At 43.2% G+C, this 27,534-nt stretch overlaps 1 protein-coding gene across 7 annotated transcripts in view; it reads left to right on the forward strand.

Moving 5' to 3' along the window:
* The window catches only part of LOC130849270 (carboxyl-terminal PDZ ligand of neuronal nitric oxide synthase protein), a 296,636-nt gene that overhangs the window by 211,801 nt on the left and 57,301 nt on the right, over nucleotides 1-27,534 (forward strand). For 4 of the 7 annotated variants that reach the window (XM_057728028.1, XM_057728031.1, XM_057728035.1 and 1 more), the window contains exon 4: nucleotides 6,814-6,887. In XM_057728028.1, the coding sequence (XP_057584011.1) occupies nucleotides 6,814-6,887 (74 nt within the window). Of the gene's footprint in view, nucleotides 1-5,816; nucleotides 5,911-5,956; nucleotides 6,009-6,813; nucleotides 6,888-27,534 lie in introns of those variants that run through there. The other 3 variants (XM_057728033.1, XM_057728034.1, XM_057728029.1) reach the window with 3 other exon arrangements.

Consider the following 27,534-nt stretch of genomic DNA (forward strand, 5'->3'; position numbering starts at 1 on the left):
CTTTGCTGTTTCTCAATTGGTACATTTTCTTCAACTCCCAGCTAGGCCCAAGTAATGATCTTTTCTGTGTATTTGATAATGATTATTTATTATAGTACTGGAATCACACTGTAGCACTGTTTGCTAGGAAGTGGATATCTGAATAAGGAAGATTAGTCTTGAACTTCATCCAAAGGATTTTCCTACAAAAGGACCTCTGTTTCCTGTGGTTTCTCATATATACCAGTAACTTTGTTGGGATCCCCTAAAGCAATGTTCTGGAAAGGTTGTACTATTCTCGTTAACAAATATTTATTGTGTCTACCATGTTCAAGGAACTGGATAGGATACATAGGGTATTAGATATGGACCCTTTCCAGCAAAATTAGCTATTTTAAATGGCACTATATGCATACATGGGTCTATCATAGCTCCTATAATGTTGCATTGTTAGTTCCATTTGTCTCTTTTGCCCACAGGCTGTGAGCCTTTAGGGGCAGGGACCATGTCTTCTCTCCAGTTCTATTTCATCTGTTTGGGAAGGTAGGAGACCAGTGGGAACAAGCTGATGAGCATACTTACACACCAAGATGGTAATGAGAACAGCCAACAGTAACAGCTAGCTCTGATATTGAGCCCCTGCCGTTTACCAGGCCTTGTTTGATGCAGTGTATCCTTATTAGGCCCACACAACCTTGGTTTGCAAAAGAAGATTGAGCAACTGGCCCAAGACCCCAAATCCCATCAGTGCTGAAGTTGAGGTTTGAACCAGGTCTGTCTTGTTCAGATCCCAGGTGGGGTCTTCCCACTACCACGTTGCTGCTGCGTGTGTACTAAACTCTTCAGATTCCTTTAGAGAAAAACTGCTCTATAGGAAATGCCTAATTAATTAACCCAGTGTCTTTAACTTCTAGCCTGTACCCTGTCACTGGGATATCACATCACAGGGAACTAGTTTCCTGCTCAAAGAGTACTGCTAGTTCCTATGGAAACACACGACTTAGATCTATTTGGGTAAGAAAAGGAGGCACTTAGAATTATAGAACCAGAATTTGGGATAAAGAGCTTTAGAAATGCTCTAGTCTGATCCCGTAATTGATTAGATGAGGTGACAGAGAATAAGAGTCTCAGTAATGATCCTGAGGTCACCCAGGTAGTTACAGAGCCAGGACGAAACGGAGCCATGTTTTCTGCTAGTTTTAAAACAGGCATATTAGGAATTTTGTGCATTATATGAGACTTATTAGCACTTCAGTTTTGCAATGTGTTTTCTATATCTATATAGGTTATACCCGAAGATGGGTGGTAGCTGTGTTTTCAGACTAATCCTATTCTGTCTGGAGGCATGGAGAACATGCCAAGCTGAGTTAATGTGGCCTTTGCGAGATGGTTTTTTTTTAGAGAAAATTATTATTATTTTTTGAGAAGTCACCATTGGTATCAGGAGCATAAATAATGGTAAAGCGGACAGACTTTGTGCCTGCTGATAAATTCCAGGAGGGATAGGAAATAAATGGAAATACAAATTCTTCCTCTGCTCTTGGGTTCCTAGGCAAGGCCTTCAAAGACGCCATGTCCGTTTCCGGGTTCCAAAAGGAGGCAGGACCTCTGTGATCATTATCCCTGACTCTGTTTTCTGTTCTTGGTGCTATTCCAGGCAGACCTGCCTCTGAACCAGTTCCCATGTAATATTCCCTGCCAGGAGATTTTGGAATAACAAAGTGGCTATAACTTTCCATGGAGGACTGGATATTTGCACTCAGATAAAGGAAAGAGAAGAATCTGTAACCAAGGATGTGGTTACCTCATTCAGTGGCCTTATAAAAGGATACACTGAAAGCCTGTTACCCTCTCCCTCTGTTGAAAGTGAAAAGCTTCCTGGTAGTGGAGAGTGAAAATCTTTGATTTCATCACTTGGAGTAGCAAAGAGAACGTGGGGTCTAGCAGTAGACAAGTTGAACTTTAATTACATCTGGACTAGATGGCCTTGGAGGGGAGTAAGTTAACTTCCTGAGCCTCATTGTTTGTCTTTAAAGTTGAGATCAATTTTGACAATGCAAAGGAAGCAATATATAAAGTTCTTAAATGGAAGAAAGGACTTTTTCTTTCTGGGAAAGAAAGAAATTGGGAAATTTCCTATGAGAATAGAAAGTGAAGCAGCTAAATATGACTTTCCTGTATCTTTCGTTTTTTTTACTTTCTCACTTTCTGTGTTATTCTAGGTCTTCCAACAAGTAAATGCCAAGACAGGATTAAATGCTTGTGGGAGAAGTTGGGGAGGCAAGGCTGGGCTAGCTGTCAGATTTCAGTGTGTGGGTCTGACTCCAAGTGAAGGAGAGAGGAAGGAAGGAAGGCAGGTAGTCTGGGTGAAGGATTCTTAGACTACAGTGTGGTCCAAGGAAGGTTTGGCAGGGCCGTCAGGGAGTTCTGGAGCCAGAGTCATCTGTCAGGGGATCCCTGTGTCTCCTAGGAATGGGCTCCTCAGGATCCCCGTCCACTGGTTCTTGTCTGGGAGCAGGGCCCCTGCGTGTACATAATGATGGATGTCAGAATGCCGCAGCTGGGGCCCTTGGTTAGTTAAACTTCCTGTAATTGGAGGTCTGTGGGGCACATACTTGTGACATCTTCCTTTCTACAAAAAATTTTTACTAGCCAATATATAAAGCAGAACCTTCTTCAAGTTAAGCTACTCTCTATATCTCATGACTTTTTAATTACCTTGGAGTATAAGGAATTCATTTTTAAAAGAGAAGAAAAAGAGGAGGGAAGAGGAGACCACTGGGGTAGGAAAAGGCAAAGAGAGAGACAGGTTAATAATCTAATTCAGAGGCCTCTTAAAAGGCTCAACAGTGCCTTGAATGTCCTTTGTAGTTACGGAGGGGACAAAAAGTAAGGGGAGTTATAGCCTAATTCTGTATGTATATGTGTATGGCAAAATGCCAGACAGCTGCCTTTAGGGCATCAATCTGCTCCGCTAGATACTCTCTGCCCACTCATGTTTTTATCCCCATTTCTTTATATTTATGGAGCTAGTGAAGAGGTTGATCTTGTCTCTCTGGGCCTTGCTTATTGGCCTCAATGCTGTTACTGCTTGTGCTCCTAGTGGTACCAGTGAGGCCCTGCCTAAGGCTGGACTTCAGGTTGAAGGAGCCTAAAGACCAGCCTTGCTTGGTCCTCCGGGGCTGTCTGCAGTAAGTATGCCTGTGAAGGGTGCTCTTTCCCTCCAGAGCACTCAGAGAGATGCTGACAGCTTTAAAGATGCATCCCCCCCTTCCTTTCCTCTTCTCTTCCCCCCTCCATCTCCTTTTCCACTCCCACTTGAACTTGAAATGTCTTCGTTTTCTGGCATATCTTGGAGACTACAGCTCATTGAGGACAGTGGGTAGCAAAATTGAAAATTTCCTCACATAGCTACCAGGACTCCAAGCCCTTATTTCCAAGCATTTAAAAAAAAAAAAAAAAAAAAGTGATTTCTCGTGTATTTTGGAGCTCTGTGAGTTTTCTGAAGACAGTTAAACTGGGTTTGGCTATAGTTATCATTCAATAATTTGTCTCTGATTTATGGTCAAAGACAACTTCAATTTATAATCCCATAAAGGTAGATCATTAGCTTTTCTTCCTGTTTTCTTTTTCTCATTAAAAACATTTTTTTTTCTAAAATTTTTTCTTTGGAAGAATATTTTCATATAGAAAAGTGAGGAGTGGGTGATCTCTTTGTGTGTTTTTTTTTTTTTTCCCTCTACAACATTTGAAAAATGGAAGAAATATATAAAACAATTTCAGAGCAAAGAGAACAATCAAATCATTTTTAAGACATGCATAGCCTCCCTCTGAATTAAGCTATTCAGATGATGCCACACTGACTCTGAATTGTACCAGAGTACCTGTACTCGTCAAAAAACCAGGAGAACTTGGTTCTAGTCTTGACTGGGCTGTTAACTAGGGGGACACCTTGCTCAAGAAACTGCACTGCTCTGGGTCTTATTTGAAAGATGGTGGGATAGGAAGGATACTGAGTGTGTGGGGAAGAGGAGTGGAGAGCCTTTAGTTCTCAAGACGTTGGAGCATGATTCAGGCATTGAGGAGATTTGGTTAAAATGCTCCAACCATATCTGCATTAGGTTCTTGAATAACTGAAACATTGTTGAGTCCGGTCTACCCTCCAAACCCTTGAAGTTATTTTGATAATTTCCTTATCCCTTCATAGATTGAATGGACTCATGCAAGAATTACTGCAAGACCTTTAAAGGAAGATCTAATGGGATCTTATGGGTTTTATTTCAATGGATTTTAATGGGATTTTCAGAAAAGGGAAATTAGTAAGTGAAAAGATTTTGGGGGTGGGGGTAGGATATTCTATACAGATGCTGATATCACTTCAAAAAGTAAAGTATTTTCTGCCTGCTGTGAACCCTTCTGATGTTCCTCAATAAATTAACACAAAGTTCTCTGGGTGTCTGATCTCTCCATCCTTCTCTTCAGGTCTTCCAGAGAAAGAAAAATATTCATTCTGTATTATTTTGCCTCATTGTTCTGTCCTTTTGATGACTATACTAGTTGCATTCCTTAGACTTGCAAGGAAGAGTCTTGCCCAGATCACCTTTAACAGAGGCTTATTCCAGGCTCGGAGCAAATGTGGGCTGGCACACGATGCTTCCTCTTTCTCAGCAGTGCAGTCCGTTTGAGTGGAAAGATGTGCAGCTGGTCACAAAAACCACCTGCCGTTACTGGGGGTTTGGCCTAGGCTCTGTGTAGGACTTGATAGTCTCCAAAGAGAGGATTTGATCGGGTTGAACTGGGTCTTCTCATCATGGAGCTCAAGGACTGGGCAGGTCTGGCCAGCTCCTCCGTGACACTTGACCGTCCTCACATGCAGTCAGGTGCTGATCCTGAGCCCCATCAGTCGTGGCAGGGTTAGCAAGGATGGATCCTCAGATGCACGCAGCATAAGCCAAGGCACCCACACTCAGAAAGAACCCTTTCGGGGGCTGCTTTCCTCTGAGAGGAGCAGTGGATCTGGCAGCTTCTCAGAGGTTTATAGCCTTTTTGGTGCTTTGAGTTATTAATTCTTCTATTAACTTTGAAAATTATAGCAGAGCAGCAAGGACTCTTATGATCAAATTTTCCTGATAGTAAGAACATGAGAAAACTGAGGCTTGATTCCCTCAGGAGCAGAGCAGCCTCTGCTGTTAGCCCCTCCAGGTGTTTAATTCACAGTGGCTGTTTCTTGAGTAACACCAGAGGTGGGCCCTGGCCAGCCATGGTGGCTGATGGGATCACCGTCGGTTGGCTGTCTTTAGAGTATTGGGAGACCCTCCCTGTGCCAGGCCTGAGCCTCCAGAGGAGTATGCTGCGTGAAAGAGGTCCTCCTGTTGGGGATTTCAGTTGATACCTTTTCTTTGATATGGAAGAGAAGCTTTCAACCCTCAGGTCACATCACAGTCGCCTGAAATGTTTGTCAAAGCTACAGATTACTGGGCCTCACGTGAGCTTAGACCCATCATATGAATGACTCCAAGGAGTCGGAGCCCTGGCATCTGGTGTTTTTTTTAAAAACATACAAACCAGACTTTCACTTTTCGGATGGGTGCACATTTCCCTATTCTTCCTGCTAAAGTATAACTGAAACCCTGGACATTATCTGTAAAACAAGCATAAGATTCTGAAAGGTGGAGAGAAGGCAGGCTGGCTGGGGATGCAAGGGATGACATGGCTTTGTGTTCCCTGAGATTGGTTTTCATCCCATGTATCGCAGACTTGGAGCTGAAGAAGCCCGCAACCCGGATACGGCACTGGGAACAGACACAGAACCCCAACAAAGCCTGCTGTCTCTCTAGCCAAAGGAGGGGAGAGGGAGGCATAGCAAGGCAGAAAACGTCCAGCCAGATGACACAGAAAAACTGCCTCCCACCACCCAGGCCAGCAAAGGCTGTGAGTGGGGAGTCTAGACTCTCCCCTTACCAGGGGTAACAAGGGATTCCAGACTCTCCAGCTGAGAAGAGTGCAAGGACTTGCAGCTCTGCCAGCTGGTAATGAGCACCCCTCGCCCCTATTCTCTGCCATGGGGAGCTGAGCGTGTTCTTCTCCAGTTGTCCTGAGCAGCACTGCCCCTGTGACAAAGGCCAGTGAAGGTGAAGCAGAATCCCCATCCCTATACCTGCAGGTGGACCTGTGGACATGTGGTGGCTGCTTCCCCAACATGTCGGCATGCTGCTGACCTCATCAAGCATCTGGGGTCTCTAGTACTGCCCTAGAATCCTTTCCCCCCACCTTCACTCCTGTCTTCATCCCCAGCTGCTTAGGGATCCGTCTCCTTTGTGTTCACAGAAAGTTAGGTTAACAGCCAGATGGATAGCCTCTTATGAGTGGCTGTAAATGTACGAGTTAGCTCGCCAGGCTTGTGTACAGCTTTTCCCCCTCTTTAAGGGAGGGAGGTGGGGGTCCACATTTCATTTGCATTTGATGGCATCATTCAGTCTCTACGACCCCTGCTCCATTTTGTTCTCCCTGCATCTCCTGCTCCTCTGGAATGATCTTTTTTTTTTTTTTCCTGGTGATTTCTCCATGAAAGCATGATTTAGATTGCAGTCCCTTGAGACCCCTTGGCTCCTGCCTACCCTCTGCACCCTTGAGAGACACTCTCCTAAAGTGCTTGAAGGAAACTGATCAGATCAGATACTTGCTATTTTCCACTTGTCCTTTTGGAGCAGTCAGCTCCAGGCCTCTTAGAGGGAACAAGGCCAGAAGCAAATGCATGGGTTTGCATAAGTGATAGTAGCTCAATGTGTGCCCTGGCTCTGTAGCTGAGGACAAGCCTAACTTATTCATTTACAGCTTCTTTTATTGCAGAAGAAGGAGTGGACGTGGGATGAGAGCAAGATGCTGGTGATGCAAGACCCTATCTACAGGTAAGAGCCCCGTCCCCAGGGCCCACCTGTCATCCCCCGGCCCACCTGTCATTCTCAGAGCCACCTGTCGAGTGGTGCATCCCCACAAATTAAAATACATTTCTGCTTTTTCCCTCCTGAGACCTGTTGTTTCTGTAGGTGTAAGTACAAGAAGCACATCTGCCCTATCTTCAAGATAGGAAGATTCTTCTCATGTTCAGTTGCACTGGGGGAGCTATGAAGGATTTCTGCTTGATGTTTAATCCAAGTCTTTTAGTTGTAATTGAGACATTTTCATTTTGTGCTAGTTTTATTTTAACTGAAATTTCATGATTACATGTATGTTGATTAAAATGAGAGAACTGGGTTTTTCCATTACCCTGTGCTTATAATTTCCCATAGTTATCTGTTCTACCTTTCTGTCCCTTCAGAAGCTGAGCATAGATAAGGGGGTTATGATCATTCGGGAAAGTAGAAAGTCACAAATATAGTCCATAGAAATTGCTTGCACAGTGAGACTGGTGTTCCTGTTGAGATAGATGACTGCCATCCCTGTGCACTCTCTGGGCAGAGGGTACCTGATGCACACATACACAAAGCCGGGCTCCCGGGACCCATGCGGGACCTCGAGTCATCTGTGTCGTTCTTCTGTCCTGGGCCTCTGCTGACCAAACCCTACCCCGCCTCTTCCTCATTCCTGTTTTTCCCACTGAGGGAAAGGGTACTAGCTATTCCTTTTAAGTGCTGATTTTTGTCTGCTCTCAAATTACTTGCCTTGGTTGACGAAGTGAATTAAGGTTGGAACTCACCTGAGACGTTGGCATCATGGTGGCTCTGCCATCTAAGTCGAAGAGCAGGTGCTTGTGAGATGTAATTTCCATTCATTCAAACAAATATACATATTTAGAACACTCATCCTAGGTACTGTGCTAGGTAATTTAGTAGATGACTAAAGTAAGTTATAGTCACTTGTTCTCAGGAGATTTTGGTCTAGTAGGGAAATGGAGGCGTGAACAAATCATTGTGATACAAGACAGTGTGTCTGACAAAATGGATTTCTTTCTCTGTTTCTGTTGTGTTTGTTCAAATAATTGTTATAATGTGTTACTGCTACTTAAAAATGTGTGTCTTTTGCCACTGGACTGTGAGGCTCTTGCCAGTGAAGAACTGTGCTCCACTCACTTTTGTATTTCTAGCACCAAGCCTGTGTCTGTTCTCTATGAGGCATTTAGTAAATGTGTGACAGGTGGATGGATAAATGTATTGAATTAATGTCTGAAAATTAGCATAAGTATTCTAGTGATTCACAGTGGGGAATAATCACTTTCTACTTGAGTGATAAGGAAGGGCTTTGGGAAACAAGGTGAGTCAGAACGGGGCTAGAAGGATGTGAATGGATGGATCTCCATCATTTGCACTTTGTAAAGGAAGAGTTTCTTGGTTTTTTTTTTACAGTGGCATCATAAACATACAGAAGTGACCTCTGTGTGGTGCTGGTCATGAACTTTTATCTTGCCTTTTCCTGGTTTGAAAGAAGGAACTTCCCCAAAGGTTTATATCCCAAATGAGCTGTTTTTACTTATTTTTAATAACAGCTTTATTGAGGTATAATTGACATACAAAAATTGAGCATATTTAAAGTGAATAATTGGGTAAGTTTTGACTTATGTGTCACTTCTAGAACCATCACCTCAGTCAAGATACTGAGCGTATGTCTCCCCCAGAAGTTTCCTTGTACCCTGTTATAATCTTTCCCTTCCTCCCTTCCTCCTGCCCCGCAAGGCAACTACTGATCTCCCTTCTGTTATTAAGGATGAGTTTGTATTTTCTTGAGTTTTGCATAAATAGAATCATGCAGTATGTAATATACATATGTACAGTGTACCCCCAGTTTTTTGGGCCTGGCTTTTTTCATTTAGCATAATTATTTTAATATGCATTCCTTGCCATTACATATATCAGTAGCTTATACCTTTTTATTCCTAAGTTGTATTCTGTGTATGAATATAACACTATTTGCTTAGCCAGTCACATGTTGATGGACATTTTGGTGGTTTCCAGTTTTTGACTATTACAGTGAAAACGTCTATGACTGTTCATATACAGTCTTTGTGTAGACATATGCTTTTATTTTTCTTGATTAAATACCCAGGAGTAGAATGAATGATTATTTGTTAGGTATATGTTGAACTTTTTTCTCTTTTAGTGAATTTTAAGTGATTATCTTTTTGGTTGGTGACTCTCAGAGTGATTTTTGAAGTGCGTCTCTTTATTTGCAAGTATTTTATCCAAGTCTGGTTTGTCTTTATCTTAATGGTGTCTTTTGAAGCAGTTCAAATGATCATTGTTATACATTTATGCATTGTGATTTTGGTGTCATATCTAAGAAATCTTTGCTAACTCCAGGTCACAAGGATTTTCCGCGTTCTCTTCTGGAAGCATTACAGTTTTAGACTTTATGTTTAGGTGTATGATCTGTTTTGATTCAATTCTTTTATGTGGTGTGAGGGATATATCAAAGTTCTTTTGGAGGGGTTTTGTTTTGTTTTTGTTTTTGCAAATGAATGTCCAATTGTTCTAGCCTCATTTGGTGAAAAGACTATTCTTTCTCCACTGAAGTACTTTGTTGAAAGTCAGTTATCCGTATCTGTGTGGTTTATTTCAGAACTCTTTATTCTGTTCCATTTATATAATTGTCTGTCTTGACACCAGTACCGCAGTGTCTTGATTGCTGTAGCTTAATAACAATCACTGAAATTAGGTAGTGTTAGTCTTCCAACTTTATTCTTTTTCAAAGATTTCTTCCGATTAGTTTTAGTATGATATATCTTTTTCCATTCATTTTTAAGAAGAAAAATGGGTTTTGGTGGGGAGTAGAAAACATCAAAGAAATCTTGAAGTTAATTTTTCTTTGGCCAACCACCCCACCCTTAAAAAAAAAACAAAAACCAAAACTCCACACAGCAGACCTTCTGGTTGTAGATGTCTTGTGAATATCTCCCTAATCTATCAAAATTTAGCAACCCATGTTTATGAACAAAGGAATGAAGTTTAGCTAATGCTGTTCCAGTTTCCTAGATACTTTTTCCCCCTCAGGTATTAAATTGTGGGTGTTTTAGTCTCTGTATGTATTTGTATATCTGTGTGCTATGGGTAGATGAAAGAGGACTTTTTTCTAAACTATATGTGTCCCATTTTATCATCAATAAGAACATTTATTATCATGCTAATATAGTAACATTTACAAATGAGCTTTTTCTTGGGTACAATTATTTTTCTGCCCTTAAGAAACCACTCTAGCTGGATTCAGTAGCACTGCTGAAGAATACATAATTGCTATGCCTTTGATGAAACACGGATTGTTGCAGCGTTCACGTTAGGAGAACTCCTTTATGGTAAAACATATTCTTTCCTAGTCAAAAGAAATGACTTTGCCACAGCAGTAATAAAGTTTTTGTTTTTTCAGTAAGTCAAAATTTCAGTTTAAGTCTTTTGCATCTCTCACATAGAATAATAGAATCATGTTTTTAAAATTATGATGAAATATATGTGTGTGTGTGTGTGTATGAAACATAAAATTTGCCATTTTATCCACTTTTAAGTATATAAGTGAGTGGCCTTACTTACACTGACAGTGTTATGCAACCAACAGCACTATCTGTTTCCAAGGTGCTTTCCTCACTCAAAACTTTGCACCCATTATGTACGATCTCCTTATTCCCCCTCCTTGAACCCCATGTAACTTTTAAAATCACAAACTTCAAGAGGTTGAAGTACTGTGGTGAGCATCTTGTCCATTTTCCCCTCCATTACAGGATGCCCCTGTTTCTTAAGTATTTGCTATTACAGTGTTCTTTGTTAAGTGAAGGCAAGTGTCTTTGTTTATGTAATTTTTGTCCATTTATACTAGCTCTCTTCTCTGTAGCCACACACATATAGATCTTATTTCTCTAAAGATTTTGAAGCAATTCTTCATTATATTTTATCTAGATTTCCTAATTTCAAAACATCATATTTCCTTGTAAAATGTTAGAATTTAATAATATCCCAGATGATGTTGTATCAGTGTAAATTATAGAGAGACAGTTTTACCCTCATGATATAGAGTTTTGCATTTGTTTTTTTAACAATTAGATCATACTATATTTGTTTGTTAAATAAACTGTGTTAGGTCCTAGGTCTTGGTGGATTTATTGTCCAGAATCCTTAGGATATTCACAGTAATTGCTTTCAATCAAGATTTTTTACTCATTCTTTATTTCTGCAGTTTTCTCTGTTTTACCTTTTTAGCCTAAATACAGAACTTTACATATACCAGTGTTAAATTAGATATATTTCATTTAGAGTTTTTGGATTCTTGTGAATCAGAGTGAATTAGGGAAGCAGGAAACTAAGGTGTTATGGCATAGGATTTAGACCTGCACAATTGTGGTAGGAGCTGGGATGTAAAAGACTCAAAAAAGACCAAAGAGGAGTCATGAGCTAGCCCTGGTGTGGGTTAGAAGTCAGAGTGTGCAGGATGCTAGGTGCGTTCGTGTGCTGGGGTGGAATTGCGAAGGGGGACAGGTGCGGATGTCTGTGGAAGGCTGTTGACCCTTGATGGCTGCTGCCTTTGAGTTTGCAATGAAGCTTCTGATGGCAGCGCTGGGTCTACTGCTGTTCAGCAGGGCTCATGATTATGAAGGAGAGCCAGATATGGGGCACAGAAGAGTGAGGACAAATTGCAACTCACTGGTACCTCCATGTCCATCCTTTCCTGCCTGTAACAAGTGATGAGCTTCAGAGAATCATTGCTACCTCATCTCTGCCTCCTAAATCCCCCACACATTTATCTTGTGAGCAATCCTAAACTGTAGCTCTACAGGGAAGGAAATGTCAAGATACACAGTTCTAGCTTAGTTGAGTGGACCAAGTATAAACCATTATAGCAGGTTCTAGTAATAGGTTAACTATCTTTCTTCATTTTCTGTTAAGTGAAACTTTAATGTTTTCATCCAAGTAACTGATAAGGCTATTGAATAAAATGAGGAAGCCTGGAAAATGTAGACTTCATGTTTTTATTTTTCCTTTGCTTTATTTTCACTTCCTTAGTTAATATGCTTATTTTACCTTTTCTGGTTTGAAGGGCATGCTTATTTAAAAAAAAAAAAGCTTAAAAACAGCACTGAAGTGGTTGTACTGTTATAGAAGTCACTTCACTTTTGAATTTTGATTTCCCTGCCTTGATGTCTTCTACCTTAGTCTTATTGATCACTGATAGAATTAACATATCTGACTAAAAACGTTTCTAGGACATTTATGTTCTTCAATCCTAGGGTTCAGATTGTCAAACAAACAAAAACAAAAAACAAAAATCCGCCCCCCCCCCTTTTTTTTTTTAAACCAGAGGAAGTAAATTAATCAACCCGAAGTCTTCAGGAGCCAGACTGGAAGAAATTCTCCAGTCTTGAGTATACCAGGTAGAGCCCCCATAAGGTTTCAAGCCATTCCCCAGAAATGGCATTAATTAGCATCCAGGCAGTTGGTGAGATGATTAGAAATCAGAGGAAGTGCATTCCAGTTTTGGCCCTCCACATTGAGCTATGCTTTGATTTTGAGCATGTCAGAGATAAATTATTCAAGGCTAACTGGGGAAGGGAGGAAAGAAGGCATGGAGAGCAGATGTGCATTGCTGGTCATTGTGCTAGGTAGGCACTGAGGAAAGCAGTGGTTTATCAGTCTGGGTCCAGCTGGGAGACAGAACTCACACAATGATTTAAATAGAAGAAGGATTATGGGGACTTCCTAGGTGGCGCAATGGTTAAGAATCCGCCTGCCAATGCAGGGGACACGGGTTCGAGCCCTGCTCCAGGAATATCCCACATGCCACAGAGCAACTAAGCCCATGTGCCACAACTATTGAGCCTGCCCTCTAGAGCCTGTGAGCCAGAACTATTGAGCCCACGTGCAGCAACTACTGAAGTCCATGCACCTAGAGCCGGTGCTCTGTAACAAGAGAAACCATCGCAGTGAGGAACCTGTGCACTGCAATGAAGAGTAGCCCCCGCTCAGTGCAACTAGAGAAAGCCCGTATGCAGCAATGAAGACCCAATGCAGCCAATAAATAAATAAATAAATAAATAAATAGATTATGAAGAATTGCTAAGCTGTAATGAAACAGTATCTTCAAGATGTAAAGAGCAGTCTTAAGAGTCCTCTAGGGCTGAAGGAGAGTACAAAAAGGAGGACAAATTTGGGGGGGACCCCTCTCCCAGGCTGGGGTTCAGATTTCATAGTGGAGGATGTGTTGCAGAATCTGGATGGCAGAGAAGCTCACTGGTTGCCTAGACCAGAGCTGGTCCTCAGTTGCTGGGAAACTAGGAAGCAACCCTCGGGCCAGGTGCAGAAGTGCAGCGGGGGTGGTGCACAGAGCGAGCAGGGGTGTCACTGTGGATGAGAGGCTTGGGCTGCTCGGGGTCTTTGTGGGGAGGGCTGTGGGTAGGTGGGACTCACCCAGTCACACTGGGAGTGTGAGGCTGCTGAGGAGCTATATTCTGGGCCACGTGGCTGGGACGACCACCGGAAGTCCTGCTGATGAACTCTGCAGCAGCTGCAACCAGCAGGAGAAGCCCTCTCCTCCTGCAGTGTCCTTCCATCATATAGAGGTATTGGCATAGCCGGCTCACTGTAAAGAAGTGAATACATAAAGGAATTCTGCCCATTATCACAGAGCATGTATTGAAAGGGCAAGAAATTGATAACCTATAAAAGTGGTGAGCAAGACATAGTTCCTACCCTTCAGTCTATGTATCTCAAATCAGATGAGATTTGACGTATATGTTTCCTCAATCCTAACAACAACTTTGAGTGATACTATCTGCCATTCCCGTTCTTAAGATGAAGAAATTGAGTTTCAGAGACATTAGATTACTTTCCATGATCATGTAACCAGTAAGTGGTTGGAGATCTGCCTGCCTCCTGAGCTTTCATCCCTTCTGTTTTACTGCTCCACTCAGTGTCGGCCACCTCTGAAGACAAACCCGCTCATTTATTTGCCTTCATGTTTCTGTTTTTATCATTTGATACTGATATATCACAATTCAGGACATTTTGCAGGACCCAAAAAACTGGATTTTAAGGTGAATGAAATGTTCTCTCTTGTGGGGATTGATAAATCTATTCTGTGGTGCTTGGGGATTTCCTGGGAAATCAAGCACCCCATGTAGTATATTTAAGTTAGTTAGCAATCAAGAGTTTAAATGATCAAGCCAGATAAAATTAAGGACAGAAGAGTATCCTCAGATTCAGGAAGCATATCAAGTTACAAGCAAGGTAAAGAAAAAGAAATTCTTTTTTTTTAAGAAATTGGTTCTTAAACTCTAGACTTATAGTAATGAAACTACAGAATGTGGAAGATGATGATTTTAAAACAGTTCAGAGGGAAAATATATTGCCTACAAAGGAACACAGGCTGATAGCAAAAATGGGAGACAAAACATAGTGAATTATCTTTAAGAATATGGTGAGTCGAGTTAAATACTGAAGCTTAGAAAGTACTCCTTTAATACTTTCTTATTATGACAGTAAGGTGGAAAAAATCCTAGGCAGCGTTTCTGAAGACTTGAAAATAGAGGAAAAGGGCATCCATCCTGAAAGGAGAGTAAAGGCGAAGAAAGGCTGGTGTTTATGAGCTGGAGTCTGCAGTGAGTTCTGCAGGAGCAGTTTCATTAGAGAGATGGGGGCAGAGTCTGCCAGTGAAAGAAAGGAGAGCCAGAGTATGATGAATTAGCACTTAGCAGTGGGATCAAATAACTGTTTTCAAAGAAGGAGATAATAATACCTTCATAAAAGGAAAGAGTCCCATGGGGTTAAGATAGATTTTTTAAATGTGTATAATTTTTAAAGCATTATTTTTTAAAAGGAATTAGTTACTATCCTAATTTAGGATATGTATAGAATCACATAATTAGAAGAGAAGATAGACTATGTAGTAATTGGTTACTCTGTTGTTCTGTGGGGCCAAACATGCTCTCTCAGAATTCTTAAAGATGACTCTCCAAAATCCATGTTGACCCTCCAAAAACAGATAGAGCTCTCCCAGAGATAGACAGTTCTATTTTATGAGTGCCCTTCCTTCAGACACGCCCAAGTCCCCAACTCAAACCCTGGCATGTGTTCCCTTCACTCCGTTGTCACTGGGTTATGGAGGGGGGGCCGAGGTACGAAGGGGCCCGAAGGATCAGGGAAGGATGAGCAGACCTGGAGCCAGTTCTTTGCTTTTGTTACATACATGTCTCATTTGTTCTTTCCCTTGTGATTTATAAGGGACTGGGTGGCTGTCTGCACCTTCCCATATTATTTTTCTAAGGATGAATATCTTCTCCTTCGGCCTCTCATTGTGTGAGTTTCTCGAGGGGCCTCTGCTAAACTGGGAAAACTGATAACTGGGAATCTGGAAGCAGCCCAGCCTGTCGATCTCTGCCCAGCTTGTCATATCATTTCTGGGCCAGCCCATCTGAAGGCTGTGAGTGCCCATCACTCTAGTTGTGAGTGATGTTTCATGTCGAGTTGATGTTTTTATTCCCTCCAGCTCCAGAACCTTTCATAGACGGTGTCTTTTTATACATATGCATGAGTAGGAATTACTCACCCAATTTTATGCATGGAGAAGCTTATGAACTAAGAAGTTGAAGGAAAATCATTCATGCTCTCTGGCTTCACTTAGTTCCCCAGGGCTGCTCTGCAATCCATTATTCATCCCTGGTAGAAATTCCACTCGCTAAAGCGCCAAGAACTTTCACCCTCTTCTCACCTGTCAGCTCTTTTGGTACATCCTCACTCTCTTTAGGTGACACACGTCTTCTCTGAGGTTCTTCGGATTTCCTCTTCGTCTTCAAACATCTTGGTGTCATTGCGCGCTGTTACTCTGCCCCCTGCCTCTCTGCATTTTAGACCTGTCGTCCTTGTTTCTTCAGCACTGCAAGCATTCCTGCCCTTCCCCCAGCCACTCCATCTCCCACTTTCCATGGGCTCCCCCTCTCTCCCTAGCAATGTGTTCCACTCTCTCCTGTCCTCAGGTAACCTCCCACAACCCTGATAACCCCATTCAAGGGCACATCTTCTGTCAACTCTCAGCTTCCTTCCAAAGTGCTGAGCGTGTTTTCACCAGTGCCCACTGTCCTGCGGTTCCTTGTAGGCTGGCGTTGGTTTCCATCACTTCACAGAAATTCCTCTCTCCATGTTTATTGTCCATGCTCTCCACATCTCCAGATACACCAACATTTTCTAGGTTCTTCTGCAGTGCCACCCCTCCTTCTCCTCTTATGTCTCCTCTTGTTTCATTTTTTTCTGCCTCCCTCTTTTTTGTTTGCTTTCAACCCCACATAGTTATATGCATTTTCTATCTTTTACCATTCTTTATCTTTTCTTAAAAGCAAGTTCTGCACTTTAATCTTTGTAGGCTGATAATTTGCCTTGTGCTTAGGAGGGCTCAGTAAACACCTAGGGTAAACTGTGAGTCTCCAGCAAGGGACTGCTGACCCATGATCCATTCTCTGGCTCTGTGTCCTGTCCTCATGTTAGCACACGCATCCAAAACTTTTCATTTCCTGTCTCCTTCTTCCTTGTCTTTGATCTCTTCGACTCCAGAGTCATCATATGCACTGTGTAGAAAGCACCAGGAATGCAAAGACAGATAAGGCATAGCTCATCTCCTCAGGATCCTCACAGTGACTCCTCCTTTCTATGACACTTTTCAGGTAAGGCTCAGGGGAATATGCCTGAGGTGTAAGCTTTCAAATGACCAAATAATATGTGTTTGTTACTAAAAATAAAGTCGTGACAGAGTTTTATGAAGGGAAAAGTCAAATGCCCTCCCTTCAACATCTATTCCTTCTAGTATCACTCTGTGTGCAAATATAGACACTCAGATGTTTTTTCAAAATCTGATATTTTGTGTATAGTTCTACCATGAGCCTGTTTTTCTCTCAGTAATGTATCAAAGACTTGCTTCAACATCCATACTTACAGTCTTCCCATGAGGGCTTTGACTCAGAGTTCCAAAGTAAGAGCAATGTTTTAGGGCAACCTATGCACCCTGGATGTGAAGGGACTTGCATCAGGGAGGTGAATGAGGGAAAGATTGCCCAGTAATCTGAGGATAATGGGAAGCATGTCCATATAAAGGGATGTCATATCAAGACAGCATACAAAGGGGTCAGTCTGTGAGCTGTCGTAACCTTGACTCATTCAGAGTAGCGACAGTCTGAATCTAGAGAGTAAATAAGGGAGAATCCTCTTACTTGAGGAGTGGGAGGAGAAAAAAATCCCAGTGACTTCAGCTTGAATCTTTGGTAGTTTTAGCTCTACTCTCTGCCTCTGATGGGTCCCACTTGATTATTAAATTCAGTCATGGCAAGGGTGGAAGTTTTTGTCATGGTAACACTTAAGCCTTAGCTCCATGAAAGCAGGGACCACACCTGTTTTGTGCACAACTGTATCCCTAGTGCCTGGAAGGACCCTTACTGCATAGTAGGTACTCAATAAATACTGCATGTCAAAGCTAGGGCAGGCTTGATTCACTTGTTTCCTGCACCAAAACGTTTATTTCAAAAAGGCTGTTAAGCCTACTTACCCTCTTGGTGGCCTTATTCTCTGCCCTTCTTGATGGCCAAAAGCACAGCCCAAAGAAGGCACAAAGCCAGCCAGAGAGTGAATAGATGTGCACAGCAGAAAACTGAAGACAGCCACCAGCGTGATCGAAGTTAAACCTCTAGATCAGTCTCTCTATGCCAGGCCTTACAGGGCATCTTTTACACTAATAATGATGGAAAATTCAATTAGGCCAAATTTAGAAAACTTCACATAATTAAACACTGTCTACCAGGAAGGGAATTTCCCTGTGGAGGAAGAACCAGGGGAACAGGGAAACCAGGCCTGGTCCCAGTTCTATTACTAAATGACCCCTGGTTTCAAATTCCATTACTCTTTGCTTCCTGTTCTTCTCCTTGAATGCATAAAGAAAATTTAGAGTTTGTGCAAAGCATTGAAGAGTCTCACATGGGAAAGTATGTGCAAAGTATCAATAAAACCAGCACTTCTCCCCTTGACTTCTCTTCTTGCTACCAAGTAGGTACTTGCCAGGGTGTCCATTGGATAGTTTTGACCTTTTATGGGACACAGACACCTTTAAGAATATGGTGAGAACTGGACTCTTTGCCTAGAAAAATTAATTCTTGTATATACTTGCAAAATTTTGATTTTTTTTTGACAATTCATGGACCCCATAGCCCTGAGGTTTATCAATTCCAAGGTAAGACCCCTGGTGCCAATAAGCATTATAAGCCTCTTTGAATATTCTGCATCCCAAGCTGGGAAAGTTTATAATTGGTAGTCCTTCTGTAGGAGGAAAAGTAAACAAACCAGTATAAGTTTCTTAATAATTTAATTGCTTGAATAGATAGATTTTACTTTAGCTTCCCAGGAGGTATTTGCATGTTGTTAAAGGAGTCATCTTTTTCAAAACAAGCCAGTCCTGTGTCGGTGGGTTTCAGGTTACGTAAGGGGAAGGGATTTGTGTAGGAGGAGACCTTATGATGCCCTGGGTGTCCTGGATTTATATGGATATGGGGAAGTCGGTGAAGGGTCTGTGTTTCACACTAGTGTGTAAGGATTATTGTGTAACCAGCCTTAACACCAAAAGCAAGTAAAGAAAGATTGCTCTTGATTCAGAGCCGTAGCCCCTGTCTACTAGCCCTTAATATTAATAGATAGTCTCTAGGATTGTAGTAGGATAGTATCATAGCTCATCACACAGTGTTGGCTGGGCATTCTGCACGACGCACCAGTCTAGGTGCTGTGTTGCAGTGCCCTGTCCTCCAGCTTGGCTGTGAAGCCCTCCGTGGCCCCCTCCTTGTGTCTTGGCACAGTTTGGAGGAAGGGTGGTGGTGTCCCACCTCTGAGAGTATAGCCATTGTGAGCCTGGTCTTCTTTTCTGGTAGGACAGACCTCAGACTGTGGACGTGAAAGATGACTGGGAGGTCCAGAGGGTAAGGCATAGAGTTCAGGACGTTTGCAATGGGAAAAGCTAAACTATCTGCAAGTCCCCACATCCTTTATCAGGAGACTGTGAGAAGCAGTTATTGAGGAGTTATGGCCTTTCCTAGTTGCTGGCGGCAGTCATGATCAAATCATGATCAGTTGAGTTCTCTGTGTTTGGTTTAACATTTCTCTCAAATTCTTATTCATCTTTCAAGGTTTATTTTAAATACATGTCCACCAGGAATTCTTTCCTGCTTTCATACTCACTCCCACAGTGAGGATCTAATGTCTGTGTCTCCACTGGACCCCAAGGTTATACGGCCCTTAAGTTCATGCTTGTACTATAGTTATTTGTTTACCTGTCTTGTATTTTTTAGTAGGAGCTACATTTTATTCATCTTTGTATCTCCTTGACTACTGCCTTATATATAATTGCGCTCAAATCATATTTGTTAAGTTGATTTCTTCTTAAATCTTTATGAAGTTCCCGGGAAGTGGGTACACTCATTCTATAAACCTTTATCCAGGATTGGATGGATGGATGGATAAATGAATGGATGGATGGACAGATCAACCAACCTGCAGATGTTTGTTGAGCCCTGAATGTGACTCATATGTAAAGATATTTGGGGAAGGTAACAAAAAAATGTTGACATTGGAACGGCAGAACGTATATTCTAATAGGAGAGAGTAAATAGCACACAAATGACTACTGAAAAGGCAGCATTGCTCTTGAGAACACTGAAAAACGAGAAGTCAAGTAGCCTTGTTTAGCTTTGCTCCAAGAGAGAGCCCAATATCTCTTCCTGCTGTGGGATTAACCACAAAGCAAGGCTGCCTTTGAAAATATACCCTCTCCCTCAAGTTGGGCAAGGATGTTGGCCCATCCTCCTCTCTTAGTGCTGTGCAGTTAGCTCTTTGCTTGAGGGGTTGATGGTCTTTTCTTTTCTTTTCTTTTTTTTTTTTTTTGAGTCATGACTAAGTAATTTTTATTATGATGATTCATATTTTTAAAATACTTAAGGTCCTTTTTTTTATTTTCTTGGTCTTTGACTTTATCTCCTGTCCAGTTTGTCTTGTAACTGGCAGAGGGCGGATGGGAGAAGTGAAACCATAATCAGCAGTAAATGTGTTCATCTTGTTTTTAGTAATGACCCAAGGCTTTTTGGAGGGGGAGAGCCTCAGGAGGGCAACCCCTGATGGTGGTGATCTGCACATGGGCTTGTTTTCCTTCATCTCCCATTAGCACGTAATCAGTTGTTGAAGATGGCACTGACTGCTGGCAGCTGTGAGGTATTGCTGGTGCGTTTCCTCCCGAAGCTGGAGTGGCCATCCTGGCAGCAGACCAGTGGTCCGATCCGCCTGTCCCTACTCCCAAACACTAATAACAAAAGAAAAAATATGTATATGTGTGTGTGTGTGTGTGTATATGCACGTGTGTATATATACACACATGCACATAATACACGTGCACACAATCTGTTTTTATGTGTGTGTGTATGTGTATTAAGTATCTTTTTATCCAAAGAGCTAAACCCAAGTCCCTCCCAACTGCCTTTGTTCACCGATGGGAAGGACAAAGCCCTAAGGAAACAATTAAGCCTGTCAGATGCCTTAGCTGACAAAGAGGAATTTGACAAGCTAAATGTAAGACTGAAACTGCAAGTGCTCATAAACCAGGTCCCCAGAGAGCTTTTAGTGTCCCTGGCTAGGCCTCCCTCCTCACTCCCCCCCGCCCCAGTGTATTTACATGAGCCCCGTCCTTCAGGCCATCAAGAGTCGGCATGAATTCATACGCATCTAAGAAGACTGCAGCAAAATGTTTCTGATTGCACGTGCTTTCTTTCGATCCATGTCTCTTTCTGGTAGTCATCCTCACACTAGGGAAAGGGAAGTAAGCAATGGACAAGAAATGCAGGTCTGGAGCAGGTGAAACAGCCTGCGCTTTTAATCAGGACCCTTTATTGAACAATTACACTGATCTCTTGTCTCAGCCAGTCTCGGTCCTCCTACTTGCACAACTCTCTGCCAGGGACAGGCTTAGCTACTTCAGAAAGGCCACCGCAATGCTCTCTAAGAAAGGGAGAGGGAGCCAAGCCAGGGGTCCACGGCCCCCTGTGCAGCAGGTTCACAGTCGGCGCCCTCTTGACCCAGAGGAAGCACTGCTGCCTCTCTTCTGAAGTGAGCTTCTCCAGTTGGACCCTGTCCTCTGCTGTTTCTGTTTCTTGAACGGTCCTTTATTCTGTATTTCCCCTCAATCTGGAGGCTATTTCTGTTTTGTTTCTTTTTCAGCCTATAAATAGGCTCAGGTTTCACCATCCTAAAAAGAAAAGATACTCCCGCAGCCTACCTTCCTATCTTGCTCTTTTGCTGCCAGGCTTTTTGAAATGATCGCATTTGCTGTAGATATTTCCAAAACCCCCACTCATTTTTCAGCTCATTATAATCGGCCTCTCTTCCTCTGCTCCTGTGCTCCTCCAGTCTACCTGTCACACCACCATTCCTACCAACTACATCATTCCCCTGCTCAGACCCCTGTCCGTGCCCTGAGCCCCGAGGTCAAATCAGCTCCACAGCAGGGCCTGACCTCCCTCTGTGCCCATCTCCTGCCAGCCCCTCAGCATGTCCTCTGTCCCTGTGCCCAAGCAGACTGTGCTGTTTTATGACTCCGTGCCTTTCTATGTGCAGTTACACTTGCAAGGAATGTTCTCCCCTCTCCTGTCTCTGTGATGGATAGCTTCCCTTTGTTCCTTCCTCCAGATCTTCTGTCCACAGTGCTAGGTGCCCAGGGGGGCTGGCCTGTGTGTGCCGCATCAGCAGGCTTCTTTACCGTCACAAGAGTTCCTGCCAGGTGGCACATGGTTCTTTCTCTCTCGGCTTCTGGTGACCTCTCACTGCCCTGCCCCCTCAGGCTTTGGGGTGCTGAGGGCTCCCAGGGGTCCTGTAGCATCTTTGGGGTTCCCCTGCACTCTGCCCTCACCTTCGTAAATAGTCCCTTATTAAACTCTCCTTAGATGACTCAAATTATCTGTTTCTTGCCGGGACCTGGACTGGTCTGTTCCCCATGCCACCGTCCCTGCCGCCTCCCACATACTCATCAAGAGGTCGCTCGGGGAGCAGCCTCCCTCTGTGTACCCCTCCTGGCTCACAGGCTGCTGGCTGCGTGCTCCTCCGGGACCACGTCCCTAGCGCCCTGTTCCACTGTCCTGCTCTTGTCTCACTCCATCAGCACACTCTGAGCAATTCAAGGACAGGCTCTGAAACTGCTCAGCTCTGTGTCCCAAGAGAATCTAATATGGGGCGGGGGAGAGGTGGATACAGAGCAAGATGTGCATTTCCTAGAATAAAGGTTATGCTGAACCAAAGGCACTGCAGTCCCTCAACAACTGCTCTTGGGTGGTGGGGAGACAGATGGTAAGAGAGCTTCTGACATACAGCAGACAAACAAAAGCCTGGCTGCCTGAGGCCTCCCAACTCACCCCTTTCCCAAACTTATAAAATAAAACCAGAAGACCATTAAAAGGTGATTGGAAATTGACATGAGATCAAATATGAATCCGTTCATTTTTTTCTAAGGTATGTTAGTGGCCTAAAAGTAAAGATACATGGTCCTTTATAGTGTAAAAAAAAGAAAGAAAGAAAGTAGATTATGATGGAGAGGGAGTTGTCCTAGGATAAATCAGAATGGTTCAGCCATTGTCCTGGGGGCACGTGTGAGAACTAGGTTGGTTGGCGCCTGGACTAAACACCTGCCCTGAGGTCCCTGGCTTGTTCTTTTATCCTCAGGTCCCGGGAGCGAGTGCCTTCAGGTGAGCTGTGATTCAGACCTCCTCTGGTGTAGCATCAGGCATCATCAGGCAAGCAGGTCAGAGCAATCAGAGAAAGAAAAATACGAGGAAAGAAGAGTAGCTGGCCATGCCAGCCAGGCCCAGCCAGGCATGCTCTGAGGCTCGGGGAGGGGTGGATGCCCTCTCCTCATTTCCCGTGATGCACACGAGGCTCCCCATGTGTTGAGCAAGTGGCCTGAGGGTGAGGGTTAGAGCCGAGGACAGAGTGTGTTATGGAATGAATCCCTGGGTCCTTTAAAGACTGCCTTTGGAAAGAGTTAGGTGTTCTTATGACATTTATCGTATTCCTGGGTTGGTTCATTTGAAGAAACTTGGATGGAAGGTGGGCATTCAGGGAGAGCAAAGCAATCAAGCAGCACACACTCAGGTGTCCAATGAAAATCTACCCCCATGAGGACGGGTTTGTTTTGACCATAAAGAATCGATAAAGGTGTCCAGGGTTTGGAAAAATACCCGGAATAAGGAAATTCAGGGTGCCTAGGTGGCATAAATGTACCATAGCACTGATTTCTAGCTGGATATAGAGACAAAAATAGTAGTAATAATCTAATATTCAAATGACATTTGACAGCTATTTATCAGCTAAACAGATAATGCAGATGTGAAGGACTTGGTTAGGATGGCCAGGGTTCAAATTCTGTCTCGGAGGCTGCAGTGGGCCAAATCGTGTCCCTCAAAAAGATGTGTTGAAGTCCTAACTCCTGTTGCCTATGAACGTGACTTTATTTGGCAAAAGGACTTTGCTGATGTAATCGAGTTAAGATGAGGTCATAATCGATTAGAGTGAGCCCTAAGTCTAATGACTGGTGTTCTTATAAGAAGAGGGGAATTTGGAGACAGAAACGTAGAGGGGCGACACAAGGAAGAAGGCTGTGTGAAGGTGGAGGTGGCAGACTGAATGCACTAAAAGCCCGAGAGTGCCAAGCATTACTGGCGACCACCAGACGCTAGGAGAGATGCGTGGAATGGATTCTCCCTCAGAGCCTCTCCAAGGAGCTAACCTCGCCAACACCTTGATTTCTGGCTTCTGCAACTCTGAGAGGTTAAATTTCTGTCGCTTTAAACCATCCACTTTGTGTTACTTGGAAACTAATACAGATACCTACTAGCTGTGTGACCTTGAGAAAGTTGACTAACCCCTCTGTTTCCTTCACCTGTAAAATGGGGATGGTAGTAATACCTACCTCATAAGGTTGTGAGAATTAAATGAGTTTTTACATGTAATGTGATTTGAACAGTGCCTGGCACATGAGAGACACACAAGAGATTAGCAAATATTCTTGTTTGCTCACTTCAGTTTAGTAAAGTTTTTTTTGAACGCCTGCTATGTGTCAAGCACTGTGTATAAATCATTTCATTTGATTCGTATAACAATCTTGTGAGCCTCTCCTCGTGCCGTTTTGCAGTTGAGGAAACAAAAGCTCAGAGCTCTGAGAAAGTGGAAGGTCTGGCACCTCAGCTGAGGCTGTGTGGCTGTGCTCTGTCAGCTCTGTGACTCCACAGACCACAGGCATCTCAGGGGACACCGGGAAGTGGGTCAGGGAGGGGGTGAACTTGTGATTGATTTATTTTCCATTGGGAAGATTTGTGCCTGACTCTTCTCTGCACATGCCACTTACAGAAGGGAAGTATTCACTGTCTTGAAAACAAGAGGGCAAATCGTTCATGGGAAAAAGAGAGGACGATGCAGCTTTCTAGTCGAGGCTCTGCCGGCACACACCAGCCGAAGCAGCACCCTTCTGTTTGTGCTGTGCTGGTATTCTCTCTGCCCTCTGGCTCTGGGAGGAAACTTGTGTCTCTGAGCAGGAGTCTTCAGGAAGCCTGAGGAACCTCAGAAGTGTAGGAAGGATGGCTGACCCCAGAAAACATGAACACACCAAATGTGTGAACCTAGATAACACAGAAGCAGAGGAGAAAGAGTTGGCAGCCTGTGTAAACAGATTTGGTTTTTGAAAGCCAACAGCAGGTGACAGTTATTTTGGAGAAATTACCAGTGTTGCAGAGAAGTTAAAGCCTAGAAGTATATGAAAGGATTGTTGTGGTTTTGTGAGGGACCCTGACCTATTTTTTGCCCACTTGTCAAGTAGTGAACAAGAGGAAATTAACATCACAGTGCTTGGCATTTAGAAAGTGCTATATGGTGGTTTGTGGTTGATTCAGGTAAACCTGGGGAGATTTTGTGAGACATAAGAAAGCATTTCTTAACAGCTGTGAAATTAAAACATAAATTAACTGCTGAGATAGGCCGTGAGGGTGCCTTAACTAGACTTTCAAAAGATAAATGTGTATTTGTCTGACTCTCGCTAGATTTTAAAATTCAATTGATTGTTTGCTTCTTATTCTAGGTACACAGTAGATAGCTGTCATAATAATTTAGACATTTTTATACTGTATGCCTTGAAGAAGCCTTAGAAATCAGCTATGATACCTGGATTTCTCTGCCTGCAGTTGTGTACGTGGACTTGACTGCTTCACGAGGTCTCTCCTAGCCCTGAAATCCCAGACTTCTTTCCAGATCACACTGTGGTAAGGCACATCTGTGAAATACGGCCCAGCTATAGCTGCAGGGGAAACTTGGACAATGATGCCTATACCTCAGACAGCTGTGAAGTAAGGAGACCAGTACTGTGAGGGACTGTGGCACCATTTTACGAGCTGATCACCATTCCTTTATGAGAAAGGCAAGTCTAAGGGAGGCAGTCCTGAAATCAAGAATGGCTAAGTTGAGGGATGAAGAAGATGAAAATTGAACTAACTTCTAATAAAAGAAAACCATCCAAAGTGATAAAGGGCCCTGAAAATACACTGGGAGAGAAAGATAATCAGACCAAAGCAGTAATAAGAAAAATGATCAAGATGAAGGACAGTTTTATCTGAAGATTCAAGTAAGAGGCATGGGGAAAAGCATGAGGACCAGGGACAGAAGTGTGAAACGGTGTGAACGCTACAGGGCTGGGAGGGAAGAGAAAAAGACACACCAGTGTTCAGGCAGCATGCAGGGGCTGGGGGGAGGGGTTGGGTGCTCATTGCTGTAGATTTTGGTGTGGTTCTATTAGCAAAGCATTGGGGGCCTCCCTGCAAGCCACCACCTTTTCTAGTATTCTCCCCAGGCCCTCTGAAGGTAACACATTCCTTTAGGGGACCCACAAAAATTGCACTGCAGGGCTGCTTGGGGAATCACTGCCTCCGTGGGCCGAGGTCATGCTGGGTTTTCCCAAGACCGTGGCTTCATGGCTGTGCCATGCTCAGCTGGTCTCGAGCAGCAGGTTGGTTCTGTTTTGTCTTCTGCATTTTTCACAGCGTGCTTCTTCTTCTCCCAGAGGTTTTACCTTAAGACCCCACTGGGTTTTGTCTTCACCATCTGCAAGTTCCTTGGTAGCTTGTCTTTTCCATCTTGGTTCATTTCCATGTGTCCTTGTGGGTTAGGAATGCCTGTGCCTTCCAGGACCTTAAGAGAAAAATCTCTGGTTCACATTCAAACCAGAGAATCCCCATGAGAGATGGGGCTACAGAGATGATTTCTCTGTCTTCTTCCATTTGCCATTTCTAGGGTTATTTCCACAGTTTTAAAGTATTTGTACAATGGGTTATAGAATATTTGTCCATCTACTGTCTGATCCGCTTTCAATATTTGCCCATCCCAGAACTTTACAACCACTCTGAAAGATGCTTTTATTGCTCTCACTTTAAGGATTTAGGGAAGAAGGCTGAGAGAAGGAAAAGAGTTTGCCTGGGGCCCCGTGGCAGGTCTGGATCCTCTGTCCTGAGGTTCTGTGCTTTCTGCTGTGGCAGGTCCCAGCTGGCTAGGTGAGACCCAGCAGGTTTTGAGCAGAAGGCAGCAAGGAGACTTCTCTGTGGAGCTCTGCGTCTGTGGGTCTTGGATGGGGAAGCATGGATATAGACTCAGGAAACCTTGCAGGTGACTCAAGACTCTTCACATTCTCTGTAGCCAGTGGGTTCCAAGGTCAGCCGGCAGTCCCCATGGAGATGAGGGGAAATAGGGGCAGGATACAATCTGCTGGGGGGTCATGACCATGATATTTTCGAGTGTATAAATCCAGAGAGAGGGATGATGACAGAGTAAGGTTGTCATCTCAGGAAATAAGAGATGAGAACTTGAAGACAGAAGTACAGCATCATTGATTTTAATTGGGTTTAAAAAGGTGAGACCATGAAGAAGAATCATGTGGCTGCCTTCATTCTCATAAAATGTCCTTTGAGAAGTACGCAGTATGGAAAACAGAGCTTAAAATCAAGTATAAGTGCAGAGGAACTGAAACTCTGAATGCACTGGGCTCATGGAGAAAGCTGACAATGAGAGAAGAAAAGTATAAAAGAGCAGAGCAGCACATGACAAAGAGAAATTCTGAAGCCCCATTTTTCTAACCATGTCTCTCCTTTTTTTTCCTCAAGTAGAGGACTATTGGATCTTCAAACTAGAAACACTAGAACATGGGTGATTTGAAAAATAGAAGAAGTTCAGAAATCATAAGGAAAAAGGCAGGTGTCCCTCACTCCTTTAAATGTGTCCAGGCCTTGGTCACTTAGGACCTGGGGTCCTAAACAATGTGATTGCAAAATCGTGATTGGTCATCTTTGCAAAATCGCTGGGAATGGATGAGATATGAGAAGATTGCAAGAATAAGACATTTCACTTTTTAGGAAGGAGGAAAATCTGGGTCTAGGAATTATAGACTAGTGAACTTGTCATTGCCCCTGGGCAAAATTCTAGAAGAGATCATTAAGCAGATGATCTGTGAGAGCTTGGAAAAGGAAACAGTAATCACTCGGAGCCAGTCCTG

Source organism: Hippopotamus amphibius, chromosome 3, assembly GCF_030028045.1.
Source record: "Hippopotamus amphibius kiboko isolate mHipAmp2 chromosome 3, mHipAmp2.hap2, whole genome shotgun sequence".
NCBI classification, from domain to species: domain Eukaryota; kingdom Metazoa; phylum Chordata; class Mammalia; order Artiodactyla; family Hippopotamidae; genus Hippopotamus; species Hippopotamus amphibius.